The sequence below is a fragment of the Loxodonta africana genome, chromosome 10, assembly GCF_030014295.1.
Source record: "Loxodonta africana isolate mLoxAfr1 chromosome 10, mLoxAfr1.hap2, whole genome shotgun sequence".
Taxonomy (NCBI): Eukaryota; Metazoa; Chordata; class Mammalia; order Proboscidea; family Elephantidae; genus Loxodonta; species Loxodonta africana.
In genome coordinates this window covers 76,132,111-76,157,085 of record NC_087351.1, presented here as the reverse complement: position 1 = coordinate 76,157,085, position 24,975 = coordinate 76,132,111, and the positions used below count along the sequence as shown (strand labels likewise).

Sequence of the window (24,975 nt, the reverse complement as noted above, 5' to 3'; positions counted from 1 at the left end):
ATTGCCATAGAGTCAATTTCAACTATAGCCACCCTATAGTGCAGAATAGAACTGCTCCATAGGGGTTTCAAGGAGCAGCTGGTGGATTCAAACTGCCCACCTCTTACAGGTCTGAGGGCTAGAAATCCGAATTCAGGACAATGGCAGGTCCATGTTCTTTCCAGGGCTCTAGTGGAAGATCCTTCCTTGACTCTCTCAGCCTCTGGTAGCGCCAGGTGTTCCTTGACTTGCTCTGTCATCTCATGGCCATTTTCCTTCTGTCTGTTTTTGTGCCTCTTTTATAGGACACCTTTCAGATTGGATTAGCACCCTCTCTACTCTGGTTTGGCCTCATGTTAACTGGTGGTATTTTTGAAGACCCTAATTCCAAACAAGGTCACATTCACAGATACCAGGGGTTAGGACTTCAATATAAATTTTGGCGGGACAATTCAGTGCATAACCCAAACCCAAAACCAACTTGTTGCCATCAAGTCTATTCCAACTCTTAGCAATCCTATAGGACAGAGTGGAACTGCCCCCTAGGGTTTCCAAGGTGTAATCTTTGCCAAAGCAGACTGCCACATCTTTCTTCCATGGAGCAGCTGGTGGGTTTGAATTGCCAGCCTTTCGGTTAGCAGCCGAGTGCTTAACCACTGCATCATCAGGGCTCCTACAATGCATAACACACACCTTTAATTCAAAATTCTCTTTCCCTTAGCCAGCATTCAACCACATCTTAAAATATTGATTATTTCTCTGAATTGTTTGTGTTTTTCTTAGCTTTTTTAAAAAAACTTGCTGTTTCTGTTTTTATAAAAACAGGGTGCTGATGAGGAGGGTGGGTGTGTCTCACAGCCTCTTGCTTTCCCCAGGCTTTGTGGAGCTCAGCCTGTACGACCAAGTGAGGCTCTTGGAGAGCTGCTGGATGGAGGTGTTAATGGTGGGGCTGATGTGGCGCTCAATCGACCATCCTGGCAAGCTCATCTTTGCTCCAGACCTCATTCTGGACAGGTGAGAAAAAATACATTGTGCTTCTTTCTTCTCTGATATGTTTGATCAAGGTGCTTTGTGAGTGGGAACAGAGTCCTGGGTGCAGCAATTAAAATCTCACACCCGAAAGGGCAGTTAGAGGATGAGCATATCACTGGCCCTTCACTGGGTCAAGAACCCCAGGAGGAGAGAAGTTGGGTACAAGCCTTCAGCCCCGTGACTCACCTTTATCTGGTAGTGCTGCAGCATCCCTTGTTAGGGCCAGAACAGGCACCTGCAGCCTGAGGGCACGTGGCCACCAAGTGTGCGGGGCAACTTAGATTTCTCTACATCAAAAATTATATTTTCACATTATACTTTGAAGTTGTCCTGCTGTTCTTTCCACCTGCAGAGACCAATTACATCTCCAGCTATCCGGAGCTAGCTTATAAATCTGGCAAATTAATTTTAATGTGCTTTAACTTGCCCTAATAGAGCACACTAGTGGTTCAGTGGTAGGATTCTCACCTTCCATGTGGGAGACCCGAATTTGATTCCTGGCCAATGCCCCTCACGTGCAGCCACCACCCTTCTGTCAGTGGAGTCTTGCATGTTGCTATGATGCTGAACAGGCTTCAGAGAGCTTCCAGACTAAGACAGGCTAGGAAGAAAGGTCTGGTGATCTTCTGGAAAAAAATCAGCCAATGAAAACCCTATGGATCACAATGGTCTGATCCTATTGTGCGTGGGGTCACTGTGAGTCAATTTAACAACAGTGAACAACAACAAAAACTCAGCCTAATGCATGCGCTATGTAGTGTTTTTCCCAGTAGGAGTGAAAAGAGTGGTTATTAAAACCAGATGAAAGTTAACAGAAATTGGGGAATGATGGTGCTAATGCCATAACTTGCTTGCCTTTAGTTTTTTTTTTTTTAATTTTTATTGTGCTTAAGTGAAAGGTTACAAATCAAGTCAGTCTCTCACCCAAAAACCCACATACACCTTGCTACATACTCCCAGTTGCTCTCCCCCTAATGAGACACCCTGCTCTCTCCCTCCACTCTCTCTTTTTGTGTCCATTTCGCCAGCTTCTAACCCCCTCTACCCTCTCATCTCCCCTCCAGGCAGGAGATGCCAACGTAGTCTCAAGTGTCTACCTGATCCAAGAAGCTCACTCCTCACCAGCATCCCTCTCCAACCCATTGTCCAGCCCAATCCCTGTCCGAAGAGTTGGCTTTGGGAATGGTTCCTGTCCTGGGCTAACAGAAAGTCTGGGGGCCATGACCACCGGGGTCCTTCTAGTCTCAGTCAGACCATTAAATCTGGTCTTTTTACGAGAATTTTGCATGTGCATCCCACTGCTCTCCTGCTCCCTCAGGGATTCTCTGTTGTGTTCCCTGTCAGGGCAGTTACATTTAGTTTTCTTTTAAAGGGCACAGAAAAGGAACCAATTTTTAATTGACTTAAATGACTTATTAAGTGAACTGTTTTTGGAAGGAATACTGGAACATACTACAACACTCAGGCTTTTTAGAGGAAATGTAAAACACTTTTTTGGTGTAAATTTGAGCAGTTTGAAAGATCTCCATGGAAATAGATTTTCACACTTCTTATGTTAAAAAAAGTGCTGGTGTTGAATGTTCAGTCACATTAGGCTCTATGCATAGAGGAGGAGGATGTCCAGAACGGAACCTGGTCCCAACAGTTGGTATTACCTCGTTAGAGTATCAGAAGATTCCCATGCACATGCTACCCACATGAAAAGCAATACCCCAAGGCATTAGCACCCATTCTGCCTGTCGTCATGGATGACCAGATTGACAGAGTACCGTTTTGAGCATCAGCAGTATTTTGGTGGAACACAGAGCCTTTGGGAAGAGCTGGAGCACGGGATGTGGCTCAAGCAGGAACAAACCCAGATGGAAAACCACAGAGGAAGCTCGGGGCATCAGACTATTCAGTAACAATCAAAATAGCTAACTTATGGGCTTATTTGTGCCAGGCTCCATCTTAAGCACTTGACATGTGTTCATTCATTTAATCTTCTCAGTCTTCATTTAACCTTGGGAGTAAATATCATTATTATTCCTATCCTTCAGATATGAAATGGGAGGCTAAGTAACTTGCCCACAGTTACAGGGTGGTAAGTTGTTGAGATGGAGCTGGGGCTCTGGTTCTGTAGTCCACACTCCTATCTGCAGCAGTTTTTTGCTTCTCAGCAGGATAAAGAGCAAGAAGCAGAAAGAGGAGGAGGCTAAAGACTAACTTTCTACTTTGTTCTTTTGTCTTAGAACAGCCCTACTCTACCCTGCCTACTTCAGAAGGCCCCTCCTCCTGCTGTCACCTCAGGGTGTCATGTTGCAAGGCAAGGTGAAAAGCTAAGCACCGAGCCAAACTATTGCTCTCCTTAATTCATTCACTCATTCATTATGCTCTGCTTGGTGTTTTAAATAAAGCTGTACCCCGTCAGCCCCCACATGTACACGTACATAAATATGTACATATAATTTTCCTAGAAATTAAAAAAAAAATTAGTGCTAGAAAATTCCACCCTTTGATGAACCAGTACATTTGCTTTATCAGACATTGAGATTATATTATTTTATGTTTTGTCTTAATATCTAAATTGACTCCAAATTTAGTGTTTATTTTCAGTGATTGTTTCATTCCTGGTTTTTGGTTTAGTTACCTCTCTTCTTTCTCTCTGTGGGTTAACTCTGTGAATATGTGTATAAGTTATTTTAAGTCGATGTACATCCTACCTTTTAGCTATGTAATAGAAGAAAGAAACAACAACAACAACAACAAAAAACCATTTTTCTTACAAGTTACTTCTGATAGACTCACATTACTGCCTATAAATATTTGAAAGTCTTTATACAACATATAAATCTAATATATTAGCTTGCATATAAAAGAGGTGTTCTTGGGAATTTTAAACACATTCATATTGAGCAAGCATTTTTTGATATGCCTACTGGTGTTTATCTTTTGTTGCAATCTGTATTGTTTTTAACACATTAACTTTGTGAAGTCTAGGATTTCAAGTATAAGACAGTTTCTTAGTGCACTTTTAATGTAATAGGTAGTTACCTGAAGAAGTTGCTTATTCAAAATTTTTTTACAAATTCAGGAATCATGCCCCATAATGAAGCCAGTTATATTATGAATCTTTTTGCAAAGTGAGTAAATAACCATCATACTACTTGAAAATAACTGTCTTTTGCCGAATTGTCCTATCAGAGTTCCTTCAAGTGGTGGCATAAGCGTGTAAGCAGTGAATACAGCTAAATTAGCCCATTTGTGGATACTGAGACTATAATTTCTGTTTCCCTTTATTCTTGTTGAGGCTTCTGCAGAGAGAAAACTTGAATCTACTGAGGATGAGAGGAAAATCCGGTTATCTCAACCTATTTCTAACAAGGTAGTTCTTCTTTTAGTAACCCTTAGAATCATAAATTCATGTGAAGATCTACCACGGAATCTGAGCTTCTGTTCGCTCAAAAAAAATCATATATGCTAAGACATTTTTGTGTCTTTAGCATCAACAGGAACTTGTCTAATGTGAAATGTTATTAAAAAGTCAATAGAGATTTGGGCCTGGGCTTGGGCCCCATTGTGGGCAAGTGCAGAGCTCTGTGGAATCACGTAATTAATTGTGAATGTACTGAGTGTGCACTCACATTAGTTGTTTATATATACGGCTTTTCTTCATGATACCCACAGAACTTTCACTTGTCATTTTTACCCAGGTAATTTTCACTTCAGTTCAATACAGATTTATCGAGTCCTTTCTGTGTGGTAAGCCTTGAGTGTCCTGTCCCACTGCCACATACACAGAGGTAAACTGTGACCTGTAAGCACAGGTGTGCTGTCAGAAGATATATTTTGTAGGTACAAAATAGTGTCTCCCAAAGCAAAGCCAACTCATTCTTACAAAGAAGTGGATTTCTTTTATAAAGGAATGGTTATCAAACAATGATATGTTGCACATATAATTATACATTTATTTTTATTTAACACTAGTTTATGCACAAATGGTGTACAAAAGTAAATTTTCATGAGTAGGTTGGTTTGATTGGTATATTGTTTCAATATTTTAATATTCAAATTGTATGTACCTTATCTTTAATTCAGATCTTTTAGTCCTGTCCTAATTTCTTACTCATAATTCATTTTCAATCCATAGTTATAAAATAAGTGAAATAGATGTCATTAATTTGTTATTTTAAAGTCCTTCTCCACTCTCTTCTGTATAACGCATCTTAAATTAAAACTTTATTAGGGTGTCATTTTAGAGGTATTGTGCCTTATTCCCCCTATATTTCTCATGTAATTTTCTAGAAATGTATTTGATTCCTACAACCTGCAAAGTGCATAAAATATTCTAACCATGCCATACCTTGAAGGAGGCCATTGCCTGTCACACCTGCTAAAAAGAAAGCAATCAAATCTAGTTCTTTAGAACTGGTTTAGAATTTCGCCTTTTCCATGAGGTACAGATGTTCCAATTGGTGTTAGCTGCAGCATTTATCAGGGCTTAAGATCCCTTGGAATGTGAGCTTCACCACCTCCGTTTTTGAAATATTAATTTGCATTGAAAATGACATGTATTTTAAAGAGGAAAGGGTACTGATTTCAATACTTAAGAGACTGTTCTTAGTCAGAGCTTGCAACTCTGGAAAACAGGGTTGATTTCAGATGAATCCCCTTACCACACTACCTGCGGTGGGTGGGTGGGGAGGGGAGCAGGACGGACACAATCCCACCTCTGACTTTGTGTCTCACAGAAGAATAGCCAAACTGTTAAACCATCAATGCAGGACTTGATGGTGTTTTGTTTTTTTCCCCTCAGAGATGTTTTAAAAATAATCTCGGTATCAAATGTCCTCAAGTGCAGCAATTACAATTTCCGGTAATTATTGCCCCCAGGCAGAGTAACTTGACAATGTGACATGAGGGGTATTCAGCGAATAAGTATTTCTTGTGCATCTACTATGTGCAGGGTGTGCAGGCTGCCTGGAATGGCCCAGAGCAGGGAGGGGTTAGTGAGGTAGAGTGATGGGGCATGGGGAAGGTGGGCTGTGATTCTCGAAGGTGGCCTTTTCCTGCAAGTGACTTCTAGGGGGAGCTGGTGTTTTATCACTTAACCTGTGCATTTTTGGAAAGCCTCAATTGGCCAAAGCTTTTCTCTTTTTGTGTTGGTGAATTTTCTAGAGTGTGAATGTACCAGAAAGTGGGAACCTGTTGAGGGGCCTTGAATAGCACTGTACTTAAACGGAAAGCCTTCCCAAGATAGGAGGTACCCAGCAGTGTCAGTTTATCTGGATTTTTCCAAGGCCCCTTCCCCAATACTACAATCACTAGAAATGTCTTGGGTTGGGAGAAGGGGAAGAGGTTCTTTGCCAGTCCTCAAGCCCCCTTAAGGAACTGCTAAAAAAAAACCCTAAACCTGTTGCCATGGAGTTGATTCTGACTCATAGTGACCCTACAGGACAGAGTAGGACTGCCCCATAGGGTTTCCAAGGACCAGCTGGTGAATTTGAACTGCCAACCTTTTGGTTCGCAGCTTAACCTTAGCTGTGGCTGCCCATCACCGTGCATTGTAGGCTTTTAGGAGCGAGTGAAGGTTTTGTGGCAAAACCATCTAACTACTTGTTAAGGACTTCCAATAACTCTATAACTGGTGACAACAGAAGTTCTTTGAGAGTAGAGGGGTGGAATAATGTGTGTCTGGCTGGAGTGAATAGGAGTTGGTATCTTCTAGATAAAGTTCAAGTAATTTACTTCAAAATTATACTTCAAACAATTCATTTTTATAAAGAAGTGATCAAAAGAATTTTGATTATATGGTTCAGTCAAAGTTTGTCTGAAACTTTTGCTTAAAAATAATCGCCAGCAACTCAAAAATGTCTACATCTCCATTTCTACCTTTCTTTCCTGATTCTAATCTAATAATTCCTATTTGATCGTGATTTCTTTGTATGTCATATTAGGTTCTTTCCAATTGCACTTAAATTTCTCTTAGTTGTTCCACCAGTTTCTAAGTGACCAACAGGAAGTGAGAGTCAAGCTCTAGACATGAAGGATTATTTCTTCTTTAGATATTTGCTTCCGTAGTGTTGAGTCTTCCTCATTAACACTCCAGGTATTTTAATGAGAGAATGGGATGTCTGATTTTCATAATATGTGTCATATCTAGGGCTGGATGGCTGAAACAATTTAGATGGAAAAATAATCAACAGAAATGGTATTTAAGAAAACATTTGGTAAATAGGTAGAAGGAGAATGTAGTTCCACTTGCCTGAATAGTATTTATCCAAGTGTTTACTGTCTTCTTTCACTAGAATTAAAGATAATTCTAGTAATTTTACATCACTAGGTATGGTCTCATTAACATACATCTTGTGAGAGTTAAAGGAGGTACAAGATGAAATTTGAGACTAAAAAGATAATACTCCTTAATGCTTTTGATGATTGCCTGAAGTCGCACATTCCTTAAATTTCCAAATGATCTTTTGTAGGGATGAGGGGAAGTGTGTAGAAGGAATTTTGGAAATCTTTGACATGCTCCTGGCAACGACTTCAAGGTTTCGCGAGTTGAAACTCCAACACAAGGAGTATCTCTGTGTCAAGGCCATGATCCTCCTCAACTCCAGTGAGTAACCACACAGCTGGGTTGTGTTTTATGGGGGAGAGATGCTGTTTCTGGAATAGCATGGCGTTAAGAAGAGTATTGAACTTCTTATTCTATCTAAAAGGGGGAAATGGCAGTTTTTCCTGCCTTTTCTGTTTTATCTTACAGGGATTTCAACTGTAGTTAGCTTTGGAATGTAAATTATTCATTGGGTAAATTACTCGCAGTCAATTTAAAAAGTAGCTCTAGCCACTTGCTGGAAACTAACTTTAAAATGGTTACCTTCCGGCCTTTTTTCATGCTTTTACATGGTTGACAGGTATTTATATGCCCTGATTTGGGTTTTGCTTTTGAAGATATATTCATTCATTAACTCATTCAATAAAGAGACTTAAGATACAGTCCTGCCCTCAAATAACTCAAAGTATAAAAAAAAAAATATAGGGAGGAGAGAAAACAAATCAATAAATATAATGATCTCAGTGCTATACTAAAGTATATACAGAGTAAAAAAAATATACAGAGTACTATAGAAAAATAGGGAACCCTGGTGGTGCAGGAAACCCTGGTGGTGTCGTGGTTAAGTGCTACGGCTGCTAACCAAAGGGTCAGCAGCTCGAACCTGCTAGATGCTCCTTGGAAACTTTATGGGGCAGTTCTACTCTGTCCTATAGGGTTGCTGTGAGTTGGAATTGACTTGACGGCACCGGGTTTGTTTGTTTGTTTTTTTGTTTTTTGGTGGCGCAGTGGTTAAGAGCTTGACTGCTAACCAAAATGTCAGCAGTTCAAATCCACCAGCCGGTCCTTGTAAACCCTATGGGGCAGTTCTACTCTGTCCTGTGGGGTCGCTATGAGTTGGAATCCACTCAACAGCAGTGGGTTTTGGTTTTCATTTATAGGAAAATAGAAGGAGGAGAGATACTAGATGGTTGCAGAGGAGAGTGATGAAGGATGAGCAGATGTTAGCTGGGCAGGCATAAGAAGTAGGTGTGGAGGAATGAAAGAACCTGGATGAGCCTGGAGCTGCAAGTCATCCAGTGGACAGCCAGAGGGGAGGTGGAAAAGGCAGTGCTGAGATTATGCTGCACACCCTAAGCTGAAAACTGCTGCTTTGGGCATTCAACAGCCATGGAAGAGGTTTGGGCAGGGGAGTATCTTAGAGCTTAATATTTGAAACAACAGTTATCTCTGATATCATATTATACTAGTTGCTGTTAGGTGCTGTCGGGTTGGCTCCGACTCGTAGTGACCCTATGTACAACAGAACGAAACACTGCCGAGTCCTGCACCATCCTCACAATCATTGTTATATGCTTGAGCCCTTTGTTGTAGCCAGTGTGTCAATCCATCTTATTGAGGGTCTTCTTCTTCTTCGATGACCCTCTACTTGATGTTCTTCTCCAGGTACTGGTCCCTCCTGACAACATGTGCAAAATATTTGAGACATAGTCTTGCCATCCTTGTTTCTAAGGAGCATTCTGGTTGTACTTCTTCCAAGACAGATTTGTTTGTTCTTTTGGCAGTCCATGGTATATTCAATACTCTTTTCCAACACCACAATTCAAAGGCATCAATTCTTCTTCGGTCTTCTTTATTCATTGTCCAGCTTTCATACGCACAGGAGGTGACTGAAAACACCATAGCTGGGGTCAGGCGCACCTTAATCTTCAAAGTGACATCTTTGCTTTTCAACACTTCAAAGAGGTGTTTTGCAGCAGATTTACCCAACGCAATGCATCTTTTGATTCCTTGACTGCTGCTTTGATGGGTGTTGATTGTGGGTCCAAGTAAAATGAAATCCTTGACAACTTCAACCTTTTCCCTGTTTCTCATGATGTTGCCTATTGGTCCAGTTGTGAGGATTTTTGTTTTCTTTATGTTGAGGTGTAATTCATACTGAAAGCTGAGGTCTTTGATCTTCATCAGTAAGTGCTTCAAGTCCTCTTCATTTTCAGTAAGCCAAGGTTGCGTCATCTGCATAACGCAGGTTGTTAACGAGTCTTCCTCCAATCCTGAGACCCCATTCTTCTTCATATAGTCCGGCTTCTCATATTATTTGCTCAGCATACAGATTGAATAGGTATGGTGAAAGGCTACAACCTTGATGCACCTTTCCTGACTGTAAACCACGTAGTATCCCCTTGTTCTGTTTGAATGACTGCCTCTTGATCTATGTACAGGTTCCTCATGAGCACAATTAAGTGTTCTAGAATTCCCATTCTTTGCAGTGTTATCCATAATTTGCTGTGATCCACACAGTTGCATGCCTTTGCATAGTCAATAAAACGCAGGTAAACATCTTTCTGGCATTCTCTGCTTTCAGCCAGGATCCATCTAATATCAGCAATGATATCCCAGGTTCTGCGTCCTCTTCTGAATCCAGCTGGAATTTCTGGCAGTTTCCTGTTGATACACTGCTGTAGCCACTTTTGAATGATCTTCAGCAAAATTTTACTTGTGTGTGATATTAATGATATTGTTCAATAATTTCCTCATTCGGTGGGATCACTTTTCTTGGGAATAGGCATAAACATAGATCTCTTCCAGTCAGTTGGCCAGGTAGCTGTCTTCCAAATTTCTTGGCATAGACAAGTGAATACTTGTTTGTTGAAGCATCTCAATTGGTACTGCATCAATTCCTGGAGCCTTGTTTTTCGCCAGTGCCTTCAGTGCAACTTGGACTTCTTCCTTGAGTACCATTGGTTCCTGCTAATATGGTACTTCCAGAAGTGGTTGAACGTTGACCAATTCTTTTTGGTATAGTGACTCTGTGTATTCCTTCCATCTTCATTAGATGCTTCCTGAGTTGTTTAATATTTTCCCCATAGAATCCTTCAGTATTGCCACTTTAATTTTTTCTTCCATTCTTTCAGCTTGAGAAATGCAGAGCTTTTTTTGGTTTTCCATCTCTAGGTCTTTGCACATGTCATTATAATACTTCACTTTGTCTTCTTGAGCCGCCCTTTGAAATCTTCTGTTCAGCTCTTTTACTTCATCATTTCTTCCTTTCACTTTAGCTACTCAGTGTTCTAGAGCAACTTTCATAGTCTCTTCTGGTGTCCATTTTGGTCTTTTTTTTTTCTCCCTGTCTTTTTAATAACCTCTTGCTTTCTTCGTGTATGATGTCCTTGATGTCATTCCACGATTAGTCTGGTCTTTGGTCATTAGTGTTCAACGTGTCAAATCTATTCTTGAGATGGTTTCTAAATTCAGGTCGGATATACTCAAGGTCCTACTTTGGCTCTCGTGGACTTGTTCTCATTTTCAACTTGATCTTGCATATGAGTAATTGATGGTTTGTTCCACAGTCAGCCCCTGGCCTTGTTCTGACTGATGATATTGAACTTTTCCATCGTTTCTTCCCACAGGTGTAGTCAGTTTGATTCCTGTGTGTTCCATCTGGTGAGGTTGACATGTATAGTTGCCGTTTATGTTGCTGAAAAAAGATATTTGCAGTGAAGAAGTTGTTGGTCTTGCAAAATTCTATCATTCAATCTCTGGCATCATTTCTATCACCAAGGGCATATTTTCCACTACCGATCCTTCTTCTTTGTTTCCAACTTTTGCGTCCCAATCTCCAGTAATTATCAATGCACCCTGATAGCATGTTCGAATTTCAGACTGCAGAAGTTGGTAAAAATCTTCAATTTCTTCATCTTTGGCCTCAGTGGTTGGTGCATAAATTGGAACTGGTCTTCTTTGTATGCGTATGGATATTATCCTATCACTGAAGCATTGTACTTCAGGATAGATAGTGAAATGTTAGATAGATATTCAAAACGATAGATCTTGAAATGAAATATTATACTACTTTCTTTTAAGTCAGCCAGAGCAGCAGTCCCAGAAGCCAAGTCTTAATGCAGAATCTGTGGCTGCATGGGCCTGGAATGCCTCCTCGTCTGGGGCCAACTGACCTTTCCCTCTCCAGCCTATACTCATTTCTTGTCTAACACCCCCACGCCCTCCACTTTAGACATTGTTTTCATAAAGAGGGAAGGGAAACAGAGCAGTGCTTCTCAAACTATCAGACTATTTGTGGTGAAGGACCTTTTTTTTTTCTTTCTAAGTTTTTAATTCTCTGTAGACAGTTAAACTCAAACCCATTGCTGTCGAGTCAGTTCCTACTCATAGTGACTCTATACTATAGTTACTTTATAAAATACAGTAAGAATGAATTACTAGAAAAATGAAATAAAAATGCGAAGTACACACCTTAGTTTCTCATTATTACATTCAACTGATTTAAAATTTCTCTTGTCAATTGCTATAAAAGTTTCTAACTGCTTACACTCAATTTCTACCCATCTCTTTGTGGATCAGTAACAGACCATGTTTTGAGTAGCTCTCCTACAGAGCATGGGGTGCTTTCCAGGAGCTGGTTGGGTCTGGGTGGGGGATGGTTAAAGCCCTGGAGGATAAAGAAGGTGACATGGAGAAGGAATCTGAAGGTACGGAGACCCAAAGACAACTTTTGTGTGCTTCCTAGCTGGGTCTCACTCTGGCCCTACCTGCCTAGCAGGACATCCCCCTGCACCCAATATAGCCCCCACCCCAGTACTGGAAAGCAAACAATTTGTGAGTAGAAATGGTAAATTATCAGACAAATGAAAATATGAGGGAAAGCCAAGAAGACTCTTAAGTGCTTCAGAGCTTTTGGCACTTTCTTGGCACTTATTGTTACCATTTACCTTTTACTTAATAATATGAGGGTCCAGCTTACATTGGCTGTTAAGTTGATGTGCACATAGCAAATGTCCCCCCAGAACATTTGAAATTGACTGAAGAAAATCACCTTTTTCTGACCTTCTCTTTCAACCTGCCTACAAATGTTACCTTAAGTGTGTTGCCATTTCTGTCTGTTAAAAGGAAGGTTTGCTTCAAAAGTACATTCCTATGGTAACCAATGTCACAAAACAATATGTGTACTAATTGTTTAATGAGATGCTAGTTTGTTTCATTTAAAGTACAATTAAAAAAAAAAGTACATTCCCATCCTGGCACAAAAGGATCATCAAATGCCAGATTATGGGGCTTCTCTCACTTTCAGAAATAACTTAAAACTGTGTGTCAAAGTACTCCTTGGAAAGCAGTTTGCTTGTTGTTACAACACTTTACAGTATAAAGCCTTCTGTTTGGCAAGGCTCTTTACAGTCATTTTAGCCTCTGAGACATCATATTGTGTTGTTGTCAAAAGCTAGAAACAGCATCTGTGCAAACGGAAAAGACTGAGGCTATGGCTTTCCTCCTCCTATCTGACAGAACCACCATATTAAGAGAATTACAGAGAACAAGGGAGCATGTAATGTAATTACCACTTGTGGTAGTAAATGAAAGAATTTGGTTGTGGTAGATCCCAATTTAAGAGATTTTCTTTTAAGGAAGTTCCTTCTCTGCCTGGTAGTCACAATGCTTGTCAAGATAACTTTATTCTGTTCTGCATTGTTGTTGGGAAAAAGGGATTCTGTTGCTATTGGAAAATTTCCACTGTAAGGAGAAGTGGATCTTTCCTATGCTAAATTTTAAGGATTCAGAGGCATAGGCTCTTTCTTTTAGATGATTTGTAGCATTAAATTAAAAACAAACAAACAAATAAGGATGGAATTTACCTTCCCACATTAACAAATAGATAACCTGACAGAATATATAAAATAGACATTGGAAAACAGGCCACAGGACAGTGATACCCAAGAGAAGGGACACAAACCTGGTAAACCGTTCAATTGGCCAGCTTATGCCTAAAGTCAGTTTCAAGGCTGAAAAGCAGAAAGGGAGAACCCAGGTAAAGAACAGTGGTCTTCCTAAAGTGAGAAGGCCAAAAACCAAAACCCAACGCCGTCGAGTCGCTTCTGACTCATAGCAACCCTATAGGATAGAGTAGAACTGCCCCGTAGAGTTTCCAAGGAGTGCCTAGCGTATTTGAACTGCTGTTAGCAGCCGTTGCACTTAACCACTACGCTACCAGGGTTTCCCAAGTGAGAAGGCAGAGTTGTGAATTTGGGAAGGCCAAGGCTGCTAGCCTTTGCAGGGGAGAGTCTTGAAGAGCAAAGAGGTGTATATGGAGAGAGCTCTGGAGATCTGCAGAGGGTCATCAAGTCTTCAGCTGGATACTAATTAGTGCATACTTGTAGAGATACTAATCAAGGGCAGTGAAAAAACCACCAGAAAAAAAGTCAAATAATCCCTAGAGTTCACACGGGGCCAGGAGTATTTCATGTTCTCATGAGCTAGAGGGGAAAACCTTATAATACACTGGACATTGGGTAGAACACTCAGAGGGTATTGCCTGAGTGAGTAAATAAACCCATTGCCATCGAATCAATTCCAATTCATGGTGACCTCATGCTTTACAGAGTAGAACTGTTCTATAGGGTTTTCTTGACTATAATCTTTACAGAAGCAGTCCAACAGGACTTTCTTCCGTGGAGTTGTTGGGTGGGTTTGAACTGTCAACCTTTCGGTTAGCAGCCGATTGCAAATCACTTGTGCTACACAGACTCCTTCTATTGCCTGAGTAATGGGGCAAAATTAACCCTACACTAAATCTTGCCGAACAAAGCTTAAAAGCAAGCCTTGAAAAGATCAAACTATTGCCAGGTAATTTAACTATGCCATAGAATAAAGTTGAAATATATTTGAAAGAATTCAAGAATATCCAGCACCCAGCAAGGTAAAATTCACAATGTCTGGTAACCAATCAAAAATTACCTACCACACAAAGAAGCAGGAAAATATGACCTATCATCAGGAGAAAAATCAATCAATTGAAAAATACCTGAGTGATATAGATGACAGAATTAATAGACAAGGACATTAAAACAGTTACTATAGCTATATTCTCTATGTTCAAGAGGTGGAGGAAAGCATAAGCATGTTAAAGAGAGACATGGGAAATATGAAACACTCAAATTGAATTTCTAGATGTTAAAACTATGCCTGGATAAGGTTAACAGCAGATTGGGCATAGCAGAAAAAAAATATTAGTCAATGTGAAGACATAGCAATAGAAACTATCAAAAAATAAATGGAAAGAGAAAAGAATTTAAAAAAATGTGCAGAGCATTAGTGAGCTATGGGACCACTACAGTTGTTTAATTTACATGTAATTGGATTCCCTGAAGAAGGAGGGTGTAGAAAAATATTTGAAGAAACAGTGGTTGAAAAATTTCCAAATTTAATGAAAACATAAACAGATCCAAGAAGCACAGTCAATCCCAAGTGTAAGAAAACCACACTAAGTCACATCATAATCAAATTGCTTGAAACCAGTGATAAAGAGAAAATCTTTTTAAAAAGCAGCCAAAGAAGAAAGACGTATTACGGAAGAACAAAGACATGGATGACAGCAAAATTTTCTTCTGAACTGCAAGTCAAGAAGACAGGGGAATAATGTCTTTAAAGTACTTAAAGAAAAAACATCAATATAGAATACTTTGCACAATGAAAAAGTCTTTAAAAAATAAAGGCAAAATAAAAACATTTTCAGACATATAAAGAACTCTTACAACTCAATAAGAAAAACAACGCAATTTAAAATGAACAAATAATTGAACAGATATTTCATCAAAGAAGATATATTGATACAAATAATTACATGAAATGATGTGCAAAATCGTTATTCATTAGGGAATGCAGATTAAAACTCAAACGAGAAACCACTATACACCCAATAGAAAGGCTAAAGTTAAAAAAAGACTGACTATATCAAGTGTTTGTGAGAATGTGGAGCCACTGGAACTCTCATACACTGTTGGTGGGAATGTAAAGTATAACTACTTTGAAAACCTGTTTGGCATTTTCTTACAAAGCTAAGCATACAACTACCAGAAGACCCAGTCTTTCAGCTCCTTGGTAATTACCAAAGAGAGACAAAAGCATATATTCATACAAAAACTTGTACACAAATGTTCATAGCAGCTTTATTTGTAACAGCCACAAATTGGTAACAACCCAAATGTGTATCAATAGGCGAATGAATAAACGAACTGTGGAGTGTCCATACAATGGTATGCTACTCATCAGTAAAAAGGGTTGAGCTACTGATACATGCAACCGCATAGATAAATCTCAAAATAATTACGTTGAATTACAGAAACCAGATATGAAAGAGTACATAAGGTGTGACCCCATTTATATAAAATTTTAGAAAAAGCAAATGAATCTATAGTGACAGAAAGCAGATGAGTGGTTACCTGGGGTTTGGGTGAGGGGTGGGAGGAAGGAATATATTCCAAGAGACACAAAAAAGCTTTTAGGTGTGACAGATGTGTTCATTTTTTTATTGTAATGCTGGTTTCAGCAGCGTGTGTGTGTGTGTATATATATATATATATACACACACACACTCACCAAAGCATACACATTAAATATGTCTAGGTTATTTTATGTCAATTATATCTCAATGAACCTTTAAAGAATATAATAAAAGCAAAATAGAAAAAAAGACTAAGAGACCAAATCTTGAGGACTTAGTGGAAGAGGTTTACTGCCAGGGAGGAAACCAAATGTAGCATGTGGTAGAGACTTGGGGTGATGAGGGTAAGGAGAGGAGAAGTGGGTTAAGTCTTTTAAAGTCATAAGACTGTGAACATTCTATGTCCCATCTTAGGACAGCAAAATCTCTGATGGCTGCTGTTTGGCTGCTTCTATCTGGCCTTGTTGGGTTAAGTAAGCATTGGGCTGCCTGGAGGTGGTTGGTTTCCTGGATAGGTTTGGCTCCTGTTTTCCTTTGTATGTGACATGCTCAAGGTGGGATTATGCCAGTCAGGTCTCCGCTGCCATCAGCACGCTGGGTGCCCAGGCCAGGGTTTGTCAGTAGTTGTGCTTTAAATAGTTGCATACTTCTGGGTTATGTGCCCCTACTACTAGTGGGTATGATATGGAATGAAAATTAACTTGATTATCCAACTAAATTTCCGTTCAGCAAAATATTTATCAAGTTCCTGGCGTGTGTAAATAACTTGCAAATACAAAGGATGTCAAAAAGAGCTAGAGAGAGTGCTTTTGCCCTAGAACAAGGGATATACACTCATACAATTAATCAGAGGTCTGATCCTTGCTAAGTTTAAGAAGAGGCACACCTCCCTCTCTATAGGGAGGCCAGGGAAAGGGTGGTGCCATTCTAGCGCCTTCTCTCTCAGCAATCCTCTTCCACCTCCCTTCTGTTTGTCTTAGTCTCCTAGGGCTGCCATAACAAAATACCACTAAGTAGTATTTTTAAGGAAACCCTGGTGGTGTAGTGGTTAAGTGCTACAGGTGCTAACCAAAGGGTCGGCAGTTCGAATCCTCCAGGCGCTCCTTGGAAACTCTATGGGGCAGTTCTACCCTGTCTTATAGGGTCGCTATGAGTCGGAAATGACTCGACCGCACTGGGTTTGGTTTAGTATTTTGAAATTTATTGTCGAACAGTTTTGGAGGCTAGAAGTCCAAATCCAGGTATTGGCCTTGTTGATTCCTCTTGGGAACTCTGAAAGAGAAACTGTTCCATGCCTCTCCCCTAGCTTCTGGTGGTTCCTGGAAATCCTTGGTATTCCTTGGTATGCATCTGCCTCTGTAGTCACATGGCCATCCTTCTTCCACCTAACTCTCTGTGTCTGTTCTTCTCTTTTGTGAGAAACAACTTGGATGGGATTAAGACCCACCCTCCTCCAGTATGACCTTATATTAACTGATAATATCTTTAAAGACTTTTTCCAAAGAAGGTCACATTCACAGAGACCAGGGGTTAGGACTTCAACATTTTTTGTGGGGGACACAATCCAACCCATAACACCTTTGAATTATTCACCATACGTGTGTGTGTATATATGTATATCCTTATATATTCTATACCTATATCCCAGGTTACCTGGAAGCTACTGTATTATATTCAGCCTTTGGATTCTTCTCCTGAAACTCAGAGGCAACTTCCAATATTTGAAGTGTTTTATAAACTCAAAGGTGTTTTACAAGTGCTGTAATTAATGTAACAACATACTCATGTCATCTTGTCATCCAGGAACTTGACTAAATAAATCCTACCCTGGATTAAAAAAAAAAAAAAAAACCCAAACCCGTTGCCATTGAGTCGATTCCGACTCATAGCAACCCTATAGGACAGAGTAGGACTGCCCCATACGGTTTCCAATGACTGGCTGGTGGATTCGAACTGCTGACCTTTGTGGTTAGCAGCATAGCTCTTAGCCACTACACCACCGGGGTTTCCCTACCTTGGATAGAAGTACTCATATAGGGTCGCTATGAGTTGGAATCGACTCGACGGCAATGGGTTTGGTTTGTTTTTGGTTTTGGAGAGAAGTAGAAAGGGTGCTAAATTTAGGAAATAGAGTAGAACCAATCAGTAAATAATAACATTTAGTCTTTAAAAATATTTTAAATTAGGAATATATAAGGAACTTTAAGACTTGAAAAGGGTGAAATTTTTCATTAAACGAAAGGAATTGTTGTTGTTAGGTGCTGTCGAGTTGGCTCTGACTCATAGCAACCTTATGTATAACAGAAGGAAATGGTGGCCAGTCCTGGCCATCCTCACAATTGTTATGTTTGAGCCCATTGTTGCAGCCACTGTGTCATCCATCTCATTGAGTGAGGGGCTCCCTGTTTTGTGCTGACCCTTTACCAAGAATGATGTCTTTCTCCGGTGATTGGTCTCTCCTGATGACATGCCCAAAGTACGTTAGATGAAGTCTCACACCCTTGCTTCTAAGGAGCATTCTGGCTATACTTCCTCCAGGACAAATTTGTTCGTTCTTTTGGGAGTCCATGGTATAGTCAAAATTCTTTGCCAAGAAATGAAAGAAATAGAGGGTTGAAACCAGGCAATCCTACTTTGCATTAAGAAAGTTATTAAGAGGCATTAACTCAAGCTGGGTTTATGAGGCGAGTTCTAATGAAATGTGTGGGTGGCGAAGGCAAAGGCACAAAAGGACACACAGGAGGATGCTTAAAAGGAAAGAGGGGCTCTCTCCTATTGATCAAGAACGCAGAGGCAAAGCACTGTTGAATACTGGCCTGCTTGTTTCAGAATGCCAGTCTGTTCTTATAGTGCTGAGGCTAGGTGTTAAGAAGATGAGTTATGGCTAGAGGTTCCTTTCTTCAAAACACACACACATATACACACACCATTATGCCTTTCAAAAGCCAGAAGTTTTTTCCTTTGGTTGGTATTCTGGGATTTTTATTAAACACTTTAGATTTTCTGAGTTAGTGGCCTTCAGTCAGAAAAAACTTATTTCTTCATCCTTTGAACACCGAGGGCATGGCAAATCTTGGAGGCTTGCCTGTCTCCCCCCATGCGCTGCTCAGAGTGTCACCAGGTGGGCCCGTGAGAGGAACACACAGCTGTTCCCAGGAGATAAAGGGAGAGTTGTGTCCTTGATTTTATTTTACTTTCTCTGGTATGTGTGGGGCATTGTGCCAAGATCTTGCCTTTTTTTTTTTTTTTTGCTATATTTCTTCAGTTTCATGAAAAGTAATTTAATTTTGTTCCAAAATGAATCCTAACTGATGTTTTTACTTTTTTGATGTGGGAGGGAGGTTACTTTTTGTTGTTTCCTGTGTCTGATTGGGCAGCGAGCATCCCGAGGGCAGGGACTTTGTGTCTCATCCTTGCCCCTGCCCAGAGTCTGCCACTTAGCAGTCACTCTGTGCACATGAGTTGGATGAGTGAGAGAGTTCGCAAATAATACCCAAAGCGCAGGCCCTGTACTGATGGCCAAAGGGAAAGTCAGGAGCAGAATGGGTGTTCTTCAGTCTGATTCCTTCCCGGGATGATTTTGTGTAAGTTAAATTTTCCCCATGTAATAAACTGATACAGCATATACATTTTCAACATTGGATCCCCTCTTCTCTCGTCCCTAAACCCTTGATGGATCCCAGGACCTGAAGGCTCTTTGTGTGGGGTGGTGCTGCCCCCATAACCTGCAGAAGGCCCAGGGCCTGCCCTGAGCAATGACCGTTGCTTTAGGAAGGAGTCAACCCTATAACCAACATACCTCCTCCCAAGGGAGCCTTGGACAGACTCAAGGAAGCACCAAGGGGCTTTTATGTTACTGTCATTTTTGTTCCATGGATTTATTTTATTACCCTTTTTAACAACAGCTTTATTGAGATATAATTCACATATCATACAATTCACCTATTTAAGGTATGCAGTTCAATCGTTTTTAGTATATTCATAGAGTTGTGCAGCCATCATCACCATCAGTTTTAGAGCATTTTCGTCATCCCCCAAAAGAAACCCTGTTATTGCCTAAAGGCCTGCTGAGTTTCCGTTTGGGGTGATGAAAAGCTTTTGGGAATAGATGGTAGCAATGGTTGTACAACATGGTGAATATAATTAATGTCATTGAATTGTACACTTAGAAATGGTTACAGTGGCAAATATTTTGTTATATATATTTTACCACAGTAAAATTATTTCCCTTTTTTAAAAAAAGGGCGGGGGGGAAGAAAACAAAGAAACCAGAAAGCTTGTAACCATAGTAAGCAGTCACTCCGCATTTCCCTCTCCCCCAGCCCTAGGCAACCACTAATCTTCCTATTCTGTAGATTTGCCTATCCCGGACATCATATGATGTGTGGCTTTTTATACCTGGCTTCTTTAACTTAGCATAATATTTTCAAGGTTCATTATGTTCTGGTTTATCAGTACTTCATTCCTGTTCATTTTGAATAATATTCCATGATATGGAGATTCCACCTTTTTCTTATCCATTCATCAGATGATGGACATTTAGATTGTTTCCACTTCTGGCTGTTATGAATAATGCTGCCAGGAACATTCATGTATAAGCCGAGGATTTATTTTTGTATTTTGAATCTTTGTCACTTTGGGCTGAGGCATCTACAGGTAGACAAGATTGACTTTTTAGTATCCAAAGACATAAAAATCTCTTTACAGCCATAGAAATTCATGGAGCATGTGTCACGTAGCAGAACAGACTAGAAGGTAGTTAAAAGAAAGAACTTATTAATGCAGCTGGGAACAATTTTAGAGAAAGTAAGCTTAAAATAATTCTGTCCATACTTTTATTTGATCAGTAATTTCTTGTGTGTGTACCTAACAGAGCGTGGTTGGCTAAAAAAATACAGAAATTTAAATCTATGTGAATTCAATCTAAATCTTGTGGTGTGAGTGTTTACTCTATGTGAGGTGTGCTAGATGATGGGGACATATGACAACCAAGATAGACAGAGTCTGTGTCCTCAGAGCACTTATGTCCAATCCAGCTAAGGGTGGGATGGTGGCCGTGGGGGTGTGTGAGGACGAGGCAGACACCCAGCATGCAGGACAAGATGGCACCCTTTTCTGGGGGTGCACAGGGCACTGTTGGAGCTTCATGGAGGAACCTACTCCAGACTTAGGGCAGGATGGTGGGGAGGACATGGGAGGCTTCCAGAAGGAAGTTCATGGCCAGGCTTATGTCTGAAGGAGGAATGGATATAGATAAGCAAAAGAAAGGGGGAAGGTGGAGAAGGGGGGAAGGAAAGAGTAAGGGAAGGAGAAAGGAGAGAATTCCTAGGAAGAAAGTTAAGCATGTTCAGTGCATTACATGTTCAAGGAATTGAAAGTAGGGTTCAAGGTGATATGTGATGAGAACTGAAGCTGGGTAGAGCAGGGAGAGACTGGTATGCTCGATAGCTGCACCAGGTGGTTTGGATTTTACGCCAAGAATGCTGGGAAGTCATTGAAGGGAGCCATCTGGGTAGGTCTGCATTCTGACACATTGGGTGGGGTGTGGGCTTGTTTCCTCTGCAGTGGGAAGACAGGCCTGTTTCTTCCTGTGGGGGACGTTGAGAGGTTCAAAGAGCTACTGTGGAGAACAAAGTGAGCCGGTTGGCTGGAGAAAGCAATAAGGGGCTTCTGGGCTTGTAAGACATGAATCCACCACTCATCTGTCAATTTGTCGTACTGTGGTGGCTTGCATGTAGCTGTAATGCTGGAAGCTATGCCATCAGTATTTCAAACATAAGCACCCATGGTGGACAGGTTTCAGTGGAGCTTCCAAACTAAGACATACTAGGAAGAAGGATCTGATGATCTACATCTAAGAAAACTGGCCAGTGAAAACCTTATGAATAGCAGGGGAACATTGTCTGATGTAGTGCTGGAAGATGAGCCTCTCAGGTGGGAAGGCACATAAATACAGCTCGGGAAGAGCTGCCTCCTCAAAGTAGAGTTGATCTTAATGACATGGATGGACTAAAGCTTTCAGGACCTTCATTTGCTGATGTGGCACGACCCAAAATGAGAAGAAACAGCTGCAAATATCCACTAATAATCAGAATGTGGAATGTACAAAGTATGAATCTAGGCATTAGTAAGCTGAAATGGATTGGTATTGGACATTTTGAATTGGACAATCTTATGGTCTACTATGCCGGGAATGATAAATTGAAGAGGAACAGTGCCACATTCATTGTCAAAAAGAACATTTCAAGATCTGTCCTGAAGTACAGAGCTGTCAGTGATGGGATGATACCCATTTGCCTACAAGGAAGACCACTTAATATGACTATTATTCAAATTTACACACTAACCACTAAAGCCCAAAATGAAGAAATTGAAGATTTTTACCAACTTTTGCAGCCTGAAATTGATCAAACATGCAATCAAGATGCATTGATAATTACTGGTGATTGGAATGCAAAAGTTGGAAACAAAGATCAGTAGTTGGAAAATACGCCCTTGGTGATAGGAATGACACCAAAGATCACATGATAGAATTTTGCAAGATCAATGACCTATTCATTGGAAGTACCTCTTTTCAACAACATAAACAGCGACTATACATGTGGACCTCACCAGACGGAATACACAGGAATCAAATCAACTACATCTGTGGAAAGAGACGATAGAGAAGCTCAATATCATCAGTCGGAACGAGGCTAAGGGCCAATTGCGGAACAGACGACCAAATACTCATATGCAAGTTTAAATTGAAGCTGAAGAAAATGAAAACAACTCCACGAGAGTCGAAGTACAACCTTAAGTATATCCCATCTGAATTTAGAGACCATCTCAAGAATACATTTGATGCATTGAACACTAATAATTGAAGCCCGGACAAGTTGTGAGATGACATCAAGGACATCATACAGGAAGAAAGCAAAAGGTCATTAAAAAGACAAGAAAGAAAGAAAAGACCAAAATGAATGTCAGAAGAGACTCTGAAACTTGCTTTTGAACATAGAATAGCTAAAGCAAATGGAAGAAATGATGAAGTAAAAGAGCCAAACAGAAGGGAAGAACACACTTAGCATTTCTCAAGCTGAAAGAACTACAGAAAAAAATTCAGTCCGTGAGTTGCAATATTGAAGAATTCTACGGGCAAAATATTGAGTGACGCAGGAAACATCAAAACAAGATGGAAGGAATACGTAGAGTCACTGTACCAAAAAGAATTGGTTGACGTTCGACCATTTCAGGAGGTAGCATATGTCAAGAGCTGATGGTACTGGAGGAAGAAGTCCAAGCTGCACTGAAGGCATTGGCAAAAGAGAAGGGTGTAGGAATTGATGGAATAGCAATTGAGATGTTCAAGAAATAGATGCAGTCAATGCTGGAAGTGCTCACTCATTGATGCCAGGAAATTTGGAAGACAGCTACTTGGCCAACTGACTGGAAGAGATCCATATTTGTGCCCATTCCAAAGAAAGGTGATCCAATAGAATAAATTGTCGAACAATATCATTAATATCACACACATGTAAAATTTTGCTGAAGATAATTAAAAAATGGTTGCCACAGTACATCAACAGTGAACTGCTGGAAATTCAAGCTGGATTCAGAAGAGGACATGGAAAGAGGGATATCACTGCTGATGTCAGATGGATCCTGGCTGAAAGCAGAGAATACCAGAAAAGATGTTTACCTTTGTTTTATCGACTATGCAAAGGCATCTGACTGTGTGGATCATAGCAAATTATGGATAACATTGTGAAGAATAGGAATCCCAGAACAATTAATTATGCTCCTGCAGAACCTGTACATAGGCTAAGAGGCATTCGTTTGAACACAACAAGGAGATACTGCGTGGTTTAAAATCAGGAAAGGTGTGCATCAGGGTTGTATCCTTTCATCACACTTATTCAACCTGTATGCTGAGCAAATAATCTGAGAAACTGGACTATACGAAGAAGAATGGGGTATCAGGGTTGGAGGAAGACTCGTTAACAACATGTGCAGATTACACACCCTTCCCTGCTGAAAGTGGAGAGGACTTGAAGCACTTACTGATGAAGATCAAAGACTTCAGTATGGATTATGCCTTAACATAAAATAAAACAAAAATTTTCACACTGAACCAATAAACATCATGATAAATAGAGAAAAGATTGAAGTTTCAAGTATTTCATTTTCCTTGGATCCACAATTAATGCCCATGGAAGCAGCAGTCAAGAAGTCAAATGACATATTGCATCAGGCAAATCTGCTGCAAAAGATCTCTTTAAAGTGTTAAAAAGCAAAGATGTCACTTTGAGGACTACGGTGTGCCTGATCCAAGCCATGGTATTTTCAGTCACCTCATATACATGTGAAAGCTAGACAATGAGTAAGGAAGGCCAAAAAAAGAATTGATATCTTTGAAATATGGTGTCGGTGAAAAATATTGAATATACACGGACTGCCAGAAGAATGAACAAATTTGTCTTGGAAGAAGTACAGCCAGGGTGATCCTAAGAAGCGAGGATGGCGAGATTTTGTCTCCTGTACTTTGGGCATCGTCTTAGTTATCTAGTGCTGCTATAACAGAAATACCACAAGTGGATGGCTTTAACAAACAGAAGTGTATTCTCTCACAGTCCAGTAGGATTGAAGCCCAGATTCAGGGTACCAGCTCCAGGGATGGCTTTCCTTCTCTATCGGCTCTGGAGGAAAGTTCTTGTCATTAGTCTTCTGGTCTAGGTGCTTCTCAGGTCCAAAGGACATGGTCTGCTTCTGGTGTTGCTTTCTTGGTGGTATGACGTCCTCGTGTCCCTCTGCTCACTTCTTTTATGTCTCAAAAGATTGACTTAAAATACAACCAAATCTTGTAGATTGAGTCCTGCCTCATTAACGTAACGATCTCCAACCTTGCCTCATTAACATCATAGAAGCAAGATTTATGACACATAGGAAAATCACTTCAGATGACAAAATGGTGGACAATCACACAATACTGGAAATCACAGCCTAGCCAAGTTGACACATATTTTTGAGTGACACAATACAATCCATGACAGGCATGTTATCAAGAGGGACCAGCCCCTGGTGAAGGACATCATGCTTGGTAAAGTAGTCAGTCATTGAAAAAGAGGAAGACCCTCAATGAGATGGATTGACACAGTACCTGCAACAGGGGGCTCAAACATAGCAATAATTGTGAGGATGGCACAGGACTGGGCAG

At 40.4% G+C, this 24,975-nt stretch overlaps 1 protein-coding gene across 1 annotated transcript in view; it reads left to right on the top strand.

The window, feature by feature from the left end:
- ESR2 (estrogen receptor 2) overlaps positions 1–24,975 on the top strand; it is a 54,130-nt gene that overhangs the window by 23,063 nt on the left and 6,092 nt on the right. Inside the window, exons 5-6 of the mRNA XM_003408703.4 lie at positions 855–993; positions 7,476–7,609. Of these exons, the coding sequence (XP_003408751.2) occupies positions 855–993; positions 7,476–7,609 (273 nt within the window). The remainder of the gene's footprint in view (positions 1–854; positions 994–7,475; positions 7,610–24,975) is intronic.